Raw genomic sequence first — 13,087 nt, 5'->3', positions numbered from 1 at the left:
TGAAGCTACTTCACACTTCAGGCAAAGGATTTTGTAGTCACTTATAACCTTGTTTTTTTTTAACGGATTTAAAAATGACGTAATTCTCTCCACAAAACCGTGATTTTTGACTGGCAAGGTTTTAAAAACGGCTAATAGGATGCAGGAAATGAGTGAAAGGAAAGGTTCAAAGATAGCCTATTTCGTTCAATTTTCAATATTTCCATCATGACATCCATGTGTGGATTATCCACGAATGTTCTTTTCCAGGCCAGGGACTGTGATGTGGCTATAGATAACTGCAATCGACTCATATGAATCATATCCACTACATACTGACCTATACTGCAGTACGATGCCCAACTGGACTTGTAACCTTATTTACGGACTTTCAACACTTGTACTAGTTACAATGTCTTTGTTCTTATCTGCTCATCGTGTGATTTATGGAAAACTGAAGGTTCAATATGACACTTCCAAAATATAGCTGGTGTGGTTTCAGGTTGTGTCAAACAAGAAAAGGAAAGAAATTAAAACTTCCTTCCTTCTGCGAATCAGTTCATGGATATAGGGATCACAAGAATTTGAGACATCTTCCGCCATGTGGTACACAGCACTACTCAAAGTATGCTAACAAGGTTTACATTAAATGTAATAATCTCACACAAAGTGTGAGGCTGTGCTAAAAAGTTTTGTTGTTCACCCTTTCCCCGGAAAGAATTGAACGGATTTTGTGTGACCGGAAGTGCACTCGCATCTCCATCTTTGTGAAGATGTAATTCTTGGGATTATAATTTTGAAACGTAAAGTAACAGTGCTCCGCTCTACACACTTTGGACACAGTTCCTACCACTATGATGGTATTAGAAGTCACAGACAAAGTGCTGACAACAGATTAATTTGCTATTTTGGCTTTTCTCACAGCTTTCTTCGATTCCACAGCCCTGTGTCAGCGAAGCCTGACGTTCTTCCAATCAATACTGGGCAAATAATAAATTATGAATAACATCAAATTTAGTTTTTCGACACGAAAACAGCATTATAATAATACCTTCCTAGGTAAACTGATTTGATTTGCCTCATAGTTTGACGTCAAATTTTAGGAAAACACTCCGCTAGGAAAATAGTAAAAAATAAACAAGTTTATTTAATTTATTCATTTTATCTAAGTTTTAATTAATTTAAATATTTTTTCCAAGTTTTATTGACTGACATTGTGGGCATCATTATTTTATGCTATAGTGACGGGTCGGTTTGAATCATTCACATGATCAAATGATTCACATTTGTTTACAACATCACTCTGAATTCCGTCACTCAATTCATTCACTAGTATAACTTTGATGAAATACATCGCACTTCAGATACGTTACGTTCAATTACCTTCTCACCACGGATGCATATGTGAACGATAATTAATTTTATTATAATTAAAATGTTTAAATTATTAATTTGTTTCTAATAAAAGTTAACAGAGTTAAAGTGCATCTTTGAAATAAAAAGTTCTAGGTAATAATTCCAAAGAAATTGACCTTTGAAAGTTTTTAGAAAAAAAATAAACTAGATGAACTTGAAGTTTTTAAAAGAACAAAAATTGGCTAGGAATATACATAAATACCAGCTTTATTAAATAATTTATTAGCTATCTATACTGACCTGATTTTTATAGGTCCATAGCTAAATAATAATTTACGAGCATTATGCAAGTTTTTCTATTTTTTCCAAAATAAAATTCCCTTTCATGAAAAAGTTCTTTTTTAAGATTTTTCAGCTAAGACCTGTTTCATTTTAGTGCTCAACACTGTGATATTGAGTGTTTGTTTTGTGTCTGAAGCTCTGGAGTGTTTTATTGGGTGCCATCTATTCTAAAGTGCTCTGTCATCTGCTGAAGTGAATATTCACAAATTCCTATGAATTTGTCCTAGATTTCTGTCGCATAAGCAGAAATGAGGACTTTTAGTACTCTAGTGATTTCCCTGCTAACTTTGGACGCCCTCACAGATGCCATCTTGCAGAATAATAAGGAAGTACCACAGTGTAACAATGGAAAGAAGAAATGTCGAAGCTTACTGACCACAAATTATAATCCAGATCTGGATCTACCCACGGTAAGTAACCTTTGAAAAGAGAAACCTATACAGGGTGCGCCAGAAAAACACTGACAACGGCTCAGAGTAGGTAGATCTCATCATTTCCAACAAGGTTCTGTGGGTCATTTCCCTAACTTCGGCTTCGTTTCCGAGAAATGTCCAAAAAAAAACACCTTTTAAAAAAATGCAGACCTAGTGTACTTATTTTAATCGATATACTGTTTTTGTTAAAACCACGAGCCAGAGCACGTCTGTTTTTCAGGTAGTCAAGTGGTTATTTCTCCGGGAAGGACGTGAAGTAAAAATGCAAATAAGGTCTCTTTCTGATCCTTGAATAAAGCGCAAGTTTTCCTGAAAGATGGAGACCTGTGCTCCAAAATTTCTTCGGACAAAAACCGCGTGTTTTGTAACGTAAAAATTGGACATAGGTAACAAGGTAAATTTTTTTCGAGCTTGAAAAAACACATTAAACCTGAACTTCGGAAATTGGAGATCAGGTCGATTCGGATCAAAATTTTGTGCTCTGGCTCGTGGTTTTAACAAAATAAGTATATCGATTAAAATAAGTACACTAGGTCTGCATTTTTTTAAAAGGTGTTTTTTTTTGGACATTTCTCGGAAACGAAGCCGAAGTTAGGGAAATGACCCACAGAACCTTGTTGGAAATGATGAGATCTACCTACTCTGAGCCGTTGTCAGTGTTTTTCTGGCGCACCCTGTATAGGCAGGTGGGTAGGTAGGTGGTTGGTCGAATTGTGTGTTGAAATTCTACTTATGTTGACAATTTTGCATTGAGTTTGTCTGTATGTCTGTCTTTTTCGTCATAATTTTCTTTTGGTTTGTCCAATTTCGATCAAATTTAACAAACATATTAAACACATAAAAGATATTCAGTCCTTGCTCTTTGGATTTTTGGATCGACAGAATCCATGGGAATTCAGTATAGTGACATATATTTCTCCGAGTGAGTTTACAGTTTATTGAACCACAAATGTTAGGTAAAGTACAGTTTGAACCACATAATTGTAAAGTGACTTTGGGAAAGGAATTACCTACCTATGTATGTATAATTGTATTTATTACTGGTACAGACCTATTTATTTCTGGGCAAGTAGTCCATAGACATCTAAGAGCCAATTCACACTGAGCGGATTTTTACCGCGCGGATTCCGCTCTCGCGGTTTTTTTTTCCGCCTAGTCAATGAGTTTTTAATGAGTCCTTTCACACACAGCGGTATTCTAGTGAAATCCGCGCGTTTTCCCTGCGGATCCGCTGGACGTCCGCAGAAATTATATTGATAATAATTTTTAATTTCTTGAAGTGTTACCTACGTAAATGTAAATTGTTTTTATACCGCTGTGTGTGAAAGAAATCGCGGATTTTGCAGGCGGTAAAAATCCGCGCGGTAAAAATCCGCTCAGTGTGAAATGAGCCTAAGTCGGCATTCCTCATCTCAGAACATGAAAGTTCACCATAGGTAAAATCAAAGTTTAAATAGAGGTAGGAAACTTTTTCGATTATTTATTTCCTTGAAGTGTTACCTACGTAAATGTAAATTGTTTTTATACCGCTGTGTGTGAAAGAAATCGCGGATTTTGCAGGCGGTAAAAATCCGCGCGGTAAAAATCCGGTCAGTGTGAAATGAGCCTAAGTCGGCATTCCTCATCTCAGAATATGAAAGTTCACCATAGGTAAAATCAAAGTTCAAAGAGAGGTAGGAAACTTTTTCGATTATTTATTTCACTTTAATCAGTAAATTTTGTTTTCGCTGGGAAATTTCTGGATCATGATGATATGTATAGGTATTATGATAACACTTAGGTATGTAGTGTTACCATTACCACTGATAATAATTAACATGACTCTCACTTTCATGCTCAGAGTACCCACATAGGTAGGTAATGAACTAATGAACAATATAACAGATTAGTTATTAGAACATGTAGGAACCTAAAGGGCGACCTAAATAACTAGTGGTTCAGGAAGCTGTATATAAAAGTCACTCGAAGAAGAGAGTCATTGGGCCCGAATTTCCTTTAACTGTTGAATAATTGTGGCAAAACTTTCATTAAAATCGGAAAAACGGTTTAAGAGTTATCACGGAATAGACAAAAAAATATCCAGATTAAACTACCAACTTCCTTTGTTTGATCAGTTATATCGAAAAGTAGAGTCGAACCTGTTAAAGTATAGGAACTTAGATAAACAGGAAAAAAAAATCGTCGCCCCTTAAAAATTATTATTATAATTGTAATTGGGAAACACTTTTCTGATTGGGAAACCTGGATAATTGGGAAATATGTATTTGCCGATCCCTTGGATTCCCAATTCGACAGGTCCGACTCCAGCTCATTTTTGCGTTTAAAGGTTTAGCAAAGTGGAAGAGCAAACTGATGAAAGTATGACAAATTTAAACAAGTTAAGAACAAATTCTGATTTATAGAGGTAGGTACCTAATTTTAAAGTTAAAAAACGCGTCCCGAATTTTTTCTGGGACAAAAACGGAAATTCGGGACAAAACGCCCCAAAATGAAAAACTGAACGGGACGCCGGGACACCCCCTGAAATTCGGGACTGTCCCGGCCAATTCGGGACGTTTGGCAAGCCTATATTTATTAACAGCTTTATTCAACTGATAAAATGTTCAATGCCTACTTTAATAGCACTTGGGTAAATATTTTAGGGTGTCCACTATCCACTGTCCAATAAATATTTTCGCACATGGGAAGGTCATGCAAAGTAGGTAAATACCCCGTGTGGAAAGCACATGAATACCTTGAAATCTTTCAAACATGATTCGTGGGAGATTTCTCATTTAAGTTGGACAGTTTGAACAGTAATATGTAATATGTAATTGAATTTTCACTGGGGTGACTTTCGGACATATAAAGTTTTAACCATCATCATACTTGAAGTAATCATGAGATTATGTTGGGTAAATATTTTAGGGTGTCCACTATCCACTGTCCAATAAATATTTTCGCACATGGGAAGGTCATGCAAAGTAGGTAAATACCCCCTGTGGAAAGCACATGAATATTTTTTTTTATTTGTATTTATTAAAGTGTTACATGAATATCTTGAAATCTTTCAAACATGATTCGTGGGAGATTTCTCATTAAAGTTGGACAGTTTGAACAGTAATATGTGACTTTAATTTTCACTGGGGTGACTTTCGGACATATAAAGTTTTAACCATCATCATACTTGAAGTAATCATGAGATTAAAGTGTTACATGAATATCTTGAAATCTTTCAAACATGATTCGTGGGAGATTTCTCATTAAAGTTGGACAGTTTGAACAGTAATATGTATTTGAATTTTCACTGGCGTGACTTTCGGACATATAAAGTTTTAACCATCATCATACTTGAAGTAATCATGAGATTATGATGTCCTCAAAATAAAAGTCCCATTAGTGTATATAACAATATAATTCTATGTTGGCACACTATAATAAATCTAAATAAAATAAAAAAAAGTCCCATTATTTAGATATGAAGTGTGCCGGAAGGTACGTGAACGTCAAGAATTCGATGCTATAATGAACCTATGTTAACATTTTAAAACGGAATATTTCATTTAAACTTCTCTTCAACGTTTATCAAATCAGAAATTCATTATCATGTTTTCTATTTCAGCCGAAAATCATCCGCCGTCATGGTTATCCGGCAGAATCTTACATAGTTCAGACAGAGGATGGATATCTATTGGAAATACATCGTATTCCATATGGCCGCAAGGGCCGCAGGTCCGGCAAGAAGGAGGTTGTGTTTCTACAACATGGTGTGTTCGGAAGTTCTGCGGATTGGGTGGTCGCCGGTCCGGATACTGCTCTAGGTAAGGTGCGTAACTTCAAACGACTTGCGTAACTGTGAGCGACATGCGTAACTATAGGCAACATACGTAACTTCAGATAAGGGTCGGAAGTTCTGCGGATTGGGTGGTCGCCGGTCCGGATACTGCTCTAGGTAAGGTGCGTAACTTCAAACGACATGCGTAACTGTGAGCAACATGCGTAACTATAGGCAACATACGTAACTTCAGATAAGGGTATCGGAAGTTCTGCGGATTGGGTGGTCGCCGGTCCGGATACTGCTCTAGGTAAGGTGCGTAACTTCAAACGACATGCGTAACTGTGAGCGACATGCGTAACTATAGGCAACATACGACATACGTAACTTCAGATAAGGGTAAGTCCTGGTTTTATGAATCATCTTGGAACTGTTGACCTTCAGGGTTCGTGCAGTCGTACACATTTGCACGCAAAGTACGCACATTCCATCAATCAACAGTTGAGTTTTACCTCAGAATGAAAATGTTCCTGATTTTATGAATCATCTTGGAACTGTTGACCTTCAAGGTTCGTGCAGTCGTACACATTTGCACGCAAAGTACGCACATTCCATCAATCAACTGATGTAAAGTTTTACCTCAGAACGAAAATGTGTAATTGTGTACGCATCTTGATGGTGCGTTTCCAATTCCACTTACTCGGTATTTGCCGATCGGCATTATCTTTTTCCATTTCCAGATCATGCTTTCCACTCACTGGAAACGCACCGTAACATTGCTAGATTGGTACTTCAGTAATCGAACTACTTCAGTATAAATAAACAATATTAGTTATATGTTAGATGAGTAAACTCTTTAAAATTTATCAAAATCAAACCAACCGCTGCTGATGCCGTTTGATGTTTGAGAGTTATCAACTTATCACTAAAGGGCTTCGGTGAACCCTAACAAGAACACGGTACAAAAAACTTCCAGTTTAAAAAATAAAATGAACTTTTCCCTTTTGTTTTGCAGCCTATCTGTTAGCAGACAAGGGCTATGATGTATGGCTAGGTAATGCCCGAGGCAATACATACTCTCGAAGTCACATTAGTTATTCTCCCATGGATCTGGCATTCTGGGATTTCAGGTGAGATTCATGAATGTTATAAAAGTGCACAAGTGCACATACTAAGCTGTTGACCTTATCATTCAATACTCACAGTAGTCACAACACACAAGGATGAGATAGCACACCTGATGACACCTGATGTAGCCACCACAAGCATCAAACCACTTCACAGAGAAATCCACACCAACATCGTGGAAACTACTGTGAACAACTTTGTACCCAACAAAGTACTCAACTCCAAACCACCAGAAATCTCTGAAGATGAAAAAAGACTCCCACATGTAACTAGAACAACACTTGCACAGTTGAGATCTGGTTGGTCAAAGATTCTTAACACCAGAAATCTCTGAAGATGAAAAAAGACTCCCACATGTAACTAGAACAACACTTGCACAGTTGAGATCTGGTTGGTCAAAGATTCTCAACAACAACATGAAGCGCCTAGATCCAAGAATTGAAGACAAATGTAACACTTGCAATGAGAGTCCACACGACACCATCCACCTCTTCAATTGTCCATCAAAGCCCACACAACTCACACCTATGGATCTATGGCTTAAACCAATTGAGGTGGCAAAATTTCCTGGGATTACCAACTACAGAAGGAGCTTGATTCCGTTTGACTTGGGCAATGGCTACTACTACTACAACAACAACAACAACAAAATTCACAATAATTTCTTCATATCTTTTCTGGTTTACCATCTGGGTGTTGCTGGCTTTTCCCGGCCCCACCCAGGATCGGTGAGGTTAAACCAATTGAGGTGGCAAAATTTCCTGGGATTACCAACTACAGAAGGAGCTTGATTCCGTTTGACTTGGGCGATGGCTACTACTACTACAACAACAACAACAACAACAACACAAACAACAACAACAACAACAAAATTCACAATAATTTCTTCGTATCTTTTCTGGTTTACCATCTGGGTGTTGTTTTCCCGGCCCCACCCAGGATCGGTGAGGTTACGCTAAGTTAGGCAGATAGCTTGTCGCCAGATGGAGGGTAAAACCCCCGTCAATATCCTCTCAAGAGCTATACAGTGATGTTGAATCTCTATCAAAGAAATATCTTTAATGACATGCTTGTCTTACTGAGTTTATTTTCGTCCTTTCTTTCCAGTTTCCACGAAATGGGATACTTTGATTTGCCCGCGGAGATTGATTTCATCCTGCCGTCAATATCCTCTCAAGAGCTATACAGTGATGTTGAATCTCTATCAAAGAAATATCTTTAATGACATGTTTGTCTTACTGAGTTTACTTTCGTTCTTTCTTTCCAGCTTCCACGAAATGGGATACTTTGATTTGCCCGCGGAGATTGATTTCATCCTAAACAAGACAGATCACACCCAGATGATCTACATCGGGCATTCCATGGGCACTACCATGTTCTACGTGTTGACATCTCAGCGTCCTGAATATAATGAGAAGCTCCTGGGTGCCATTAGTTTAGCACCTGTAGCATATTTGTCTCGCACCAGATCTCCTATCAGATACCTAGCGCCTTTCGCTTTGAATATTGAGGTGAGATTTGGTACGAAAATGTTTACAGCTGCGGCTGCGTTTATTAGGGAATTTTAATCTTACCACGGACGTCCTACCCTATGATATTTCTAGCTAATTTAGTTATGCATGCGATTCTACTGAGAACAGCTGCGGCTGCGTTTATTAGTGAATTTTAATCTTACCACGGACGTCCTACCCTATGATATTTCTAGCTAATTTAGTTATGCATGCAATTCTACTGGTAGGAAAATTTAAGGACACAGTGGCAGGGTCTAGTGAATTTTAATCTTACCACGGACGTCCTACCCTATGATATTTCTAGCTAATTTAGTTATGCATGCGATTCTACTGGTAGGAAAATTTAAGGACACAGTGGTAGGGTCCTACAACTAGTGAATTTTAATCTTACCACGGACGTCCTACCCTATGATATTTCTAGCTAATTTAGTTATGCATGCGATTCTACTGGTAGGAAAATATAAGGACACAGTGGTAGGGCCCTACAAACTGCTTCCAAATTTCCTACTTTCCAACGACCAAGAAGCAAGAAGGCAAGTAAAACCATTGTTTCTAAGAAGTCCAACTAAAACGGAACTTTGTCCAGCTTTGTAGGAAAGTACGCAAGTACATTTACTAGAGCTGCGTCGGTGATAGGTTTCCACACACCAAGAAGCAAGAAGGCAAGTAAAACCATTGTTTCTAAGAAGTCCAACTAAAACGGAACTTTGTCCAGCTTTGTAGGAAAGTACGCAGGTACATTTACTAGAGCTGCGTCGGTGATAGGTTTCCACATAAGAGATTTTTCTTTCTACTTGCAGAAAATCATGGACTGGATTGGAAATGGAGAGTTTCTAGCTCACAACACGATGCTGAATTATGTCACCAAGATAGCTTGTGAGCTAAACCATATGGAAATGAAGAGGTGTGAGGATTTCCTGTTTATCCTGTGTGGACATGATCCTTACCAGTTCAAAATGGTAAGATGACTTGATAATATAAGTAAGTCTGGGGCTTACCAAGTTGGAAAATCTCAAGATTGAGATGAATCCAGTATAGAGCTAAACCTAATATGTACGATTGTACGAGCACCAATCTCAAGATAACCCGAACTCAATCCCGAGATAAACCGAATTGCCCCTATATCGCATCGGTATGAGAAACTTTATTTATTTGGATCAAGATGACTTGATAATATAAGTAAGTCTGAGGCTTACCAAGTTGGAAAATCTCAAGATTGAGATGAATCCAGTATAGAGCTAAACCTAATATGTACGAGCACTAGGTCAAAATGGTAAGATGACTTGATAATATAAGTAAGTCTGAGGCTTACCAAGTTGGAAAATCTCAAGATTGAGATGAATCCAGTATAGAACTAAACCTAATATAAGATGACTTGATAATATAAGTAAGTCTGAGGCTTACCAAGTTGGAAAATCTCAAGATTGAGATGAATCCAGTATAGAGCTAAACCTATAAGTACGAGCACTAGGTTTAGGGTCAATTCAGGATTGAAGTCAATCCCAAGATAAACCGAACTCAATCCCGAGATAAACCGAATTGCCCCTATATGGCATCGGTATGAGAAACTTTATTTATTTGGATCGTAAGATTGGAAGACTTTTACCCAAGTACCACTTACTATGTTCAAAGCTGCAATTGCGTGATTCCAAATTGAGAATTTCAGGCTCTGCACTGATGGTGTCTGGGAATTCCACTTGTTTTCACCCTTCAATTATGAGGACGCTGAAGTACAATCAGGGTTTTGTTTTATAGATTAATGTTGAGCCTCATCTTTTCCTTTCTCTTTATTTCCAGAGTTTACTCCCCGTTATCCTGGGCCATACTCCTGCAGGGGGTTCCACCAGAACTCTGGTACATTTTGCCCAGTTCATAGACTCAGGTAAGCACAATTCCAATTCCCAAAAGGGTTGTTTCAAAATCAAATGAGAGAGGAAAACCAATATGGATTATGGATTTAAGGACAGAAATCGAGTGATTTATAAATGATCCCAAATCTTCAAGAAAAGCTACCTACCTATACCACTGAATTGTGTACTCATAGACACTCGACCTTGTGGGATGTAGGACAAAAGCTCTGTCCACACATAGTCGACGTCCGTTGATCGATTTCGATCGACAAGGTGCATCTATGCAGTCGAGGTACTGTGGGCGGTTTCTATCGACATCAATCGACGGCCGTTGACTGTCAGGACACAGCTTAAGACCGCCTACAAGGGTCTACAATAAAATTAGGCTAGGACTAGTGGGTAGGACAAAAGCTCTGTCCACACATAGTCGACGTCCGTTGATCGATTTCGATCGACAAGGTGCATCTATGCTGTCGAGGTACTGTGGACGGTTTCTGTCGACATCGATCGACGGCCGTTGACTGTGTGGACACAGCTTGAGGTCGCCTACAAGGGTCTACAATTAGACTAGGACTAGTGGACTTATTCCGTTTTGTTGCTTCCCCACAGGAAAGTTCCGGCAGTTTGACTACGGCAAAGATGAGAACTTGCACATTTACAACTCAACGTTCCCTCCTAAATATGATCTCAAATTTATCAGCACCAAGGTGGCCTTCTTCTACGCTGATAATGATTTGCTTACGAATGAACAGGTAACGATTAGACTAGGACTAGTGGACTTATTCCGTTTTGTTGCTTCCCCACAGGAAAGTTCCGGCAGTTTGACTACGGCAAAGATGAGAACTTACACATTTACAACTCAACGTTCCCTCCTAAATATGATCTCAAATTTATCAGCACCAAGGTGGCCTTTTTCTACGCTGATAATGATTTGCTTACGAATGAACAGGTAATAAATTGGAAGAGTAACCGGACATCTCTCTATAAAGTTAGCGAATGTTTGCTCTTATTGTAACTTTTGCTTAGGAAAATGTTAATTAACTTCGTCATCCGGAAGAACACAAATTTTCCGGGGATTTTCTAGTCACCTGAAAGAAAATGATCGTTTTCAGTTTGAGAGATGGGAGATGGGACTTAGTAGTTTGCAGCAAACAGTGTACACAAATGTTCTTCCTATTCCCAATCTATTGACCATTCTACGTACACAATAGATCAGTTGCGCTTACTTGGGTGATGTTTCAAAGTCATAGAGCAGGAAAAATGAGGAACAACGGAATTTTTCTTCTACGACTTCTAGATCCCGAGATAAATCGATTTAAAAAATGCCGGTAAATCGTGAACTTTGACGTCACGGCATACGCGCCCGTAGGCGATAACGTCACTTCAAATGTCCCGAAAACTTTTGCTTAGGAAAATGTTAATTAACTTCGTCATCCGGAAGAACACAAATTTTCCGGGGATTTTCTAGTCACCTGAAAGAAAATGGTCGTTTTCAGTTTGAGAGATTGGAGATGGGACTTAGTAGTTTGCAGCAAACAGTGTACACAAATGTTCTTCCTATTCCCTATCTATTGACCATGGTTTCGTTGTTCCAGGATGTGAAAGAGCTTTACACGCTGCTCCCCAACCCGGTAGGTCTGTTCAAGGTCAACTTCACCTACTTCAATCATCTGGACTTCCTCTGGGCCAAGGACGTCAAGGCACTGGTCTACAATGACCTTCTCCTCGTCCTCAAGACCTTCAGCAAAACCAGAGCCCGCTCTGAAGTCCTCACTGTGACCAACGTCATCCCTCAGAACCCCAGCCTCATCTCCGACACTGACCAAGGATCCCCCTGGGAGCGATACCTGCAGATGACCATGACAGAGCGATCGCTATACGCCACTGAGAAGCGATTGTCTACCAAGCGATCTGACCAGACGTTCATGCAGAAGATTTCAGCATTCCCTGGGGACTTCAGTAGGAAGATGGAAAGGAAATGGAATAACAGTACCATGAGGGAGATGCTGAATCATTGGATTAGACCAGAACCTACACCTGTACCTACGTGAGGTACTCATGCGGCGTGAAACCCATCTACCGTGTTATGGGGATTTATTCTCATGACCTCGGAATTCTAGCTCTCTATCAGTTAGGTAGGTAGGAATGCCTTTATTGATATTAGGTACTTATTACGAAGTACATGAATCTAAGTTTTACTGGAAAGCCTTGACATGGAAATCTAATATGGGCATTACAACAAAAAAAAACTTCTGATACCTAAGTAGGTATCTACAATCTATATACCTACCGAGATATCAACTGATCTTTGTGCATTAGATAATGGAAACTTTAGGAGTTTAGGAGTTCTAACCAAAAATAAATAATAGGTACCTACCTATTACCTACATATATACCCTTTTGAGACGGTATTAGAAATTTGGTAGTTTTAGAACATCCACTAAAGATTATTACTCCTTATTGTTATTGCCTCGTCACCTATAAGTTTGAGGTGGCGCAGTTTTTACAGCTTCCAACAACACATGTGGGGGCGGTAGTTTAACGTGATACGCTGACCTGTAATATTAAAATAGGTTTATTGATAAGGGCATAAGACCACACTAAAGTATTTTCCCTGGTGATCAGAGCGTCAGAGGTTATCTCCCTTTTGGTGAATTTTATGCGGAGAGATGAAAAAATGTGTTCATGGTCATCAACCCCAAGATTTCATGGCAAGTAATGATTTCAGATCTT

The 13,087-nt window shown here is 38.8% G+C and overlaps 1 protein-coding gene across 2 annotated transcripts; it reads left to right on the top strand.

The window, feature by feature from the left end:
- The first annotated feature begins 1,149 nt into the window (after window positions 1–1,149).
- Window positions 1,150–12,419, top strand: LOC103507157 (gastric triacylglycerol lipase-like). Of its 2 annotated transcripts, none has more exons than XM_026822098.1 (8): window positions 1,150–2,087; window positions 5,713–5,911; window positions 6,881–6,995; window positions 8,261–8,504; window positions 9,305–9,463; window positions 10,302–10,386; window positions 11,161–11,303; window positions 11,950–12,419. In XM_026822098.1, the coding sequence occupies exons 1-8, from the start codon at window positions 1,926–1,928 to the stop codon at window positions 12,403–12,405; spliced, it is 1,563 nt and encodes a 520-aa protein (XP_026677899.1). In that variant the 5' UTR covers window positions 1,150–1,925; the 3' UTR covers window positions 12,406–12,419. The 2 variants fall into 2 exon arrangements, with proteins under 2 accessions (XP_026677899.1, XP_008469829.1); XM_008471607.3 differs by lacking the exon at window positions 11,161–11,303 and adding an exon at window positions 10,964–11,106 and having other exon boundaries at window positions 1,154–2,087.
- The last annotated feature ends 668 nt before the right edge of the window (window positions 12,420–13,087 follow it).

The sequence above is a fragment of the Diaphorina citri genome, unplaced genomic scaffold, assembly GCF_000475195.1.
Source record: "Diaphorina citri unplaced genomic scaffold, Diaci psyllid genome assembly version 1.1 scaffold293, whole genome shotgun sequence".
NCBI classification, from domain to species: Eukaryota; Metazoa; Arthropoda; class Insecta; order Hemiptera; family Psyllidae; genus Diaphorina; species Diaphorina citri.
This window is presented reverse-complemented; position numbering and strand designations above follow the sequence as displayed.

Excerpts from the sequence above, each read along its gene's own strand:
- LOC103507157 (XM_026822098.1), top strand. The coding sequence starts at position 1,926 with ATGAGGACTTTTAGTACTCTAGTGATTTCCCTGCTAACTTTGGACGCC. Across the intron at positions 8,505-9,304 it reads CTTTCGCTTTGAATATTGAG|AAAATCATGGACTGGATTGG; the intron begins GTGAGATTTGGT and ends TTCTACTTGCAG. Across the intron at positions 9,464-10,301 it reads ATCCTTACCAGTTCAAAATG|AGTTTACTCCCCGTTATCCT; the intron begins GTAAGATGACTT and ends CTTTATTTCCAG.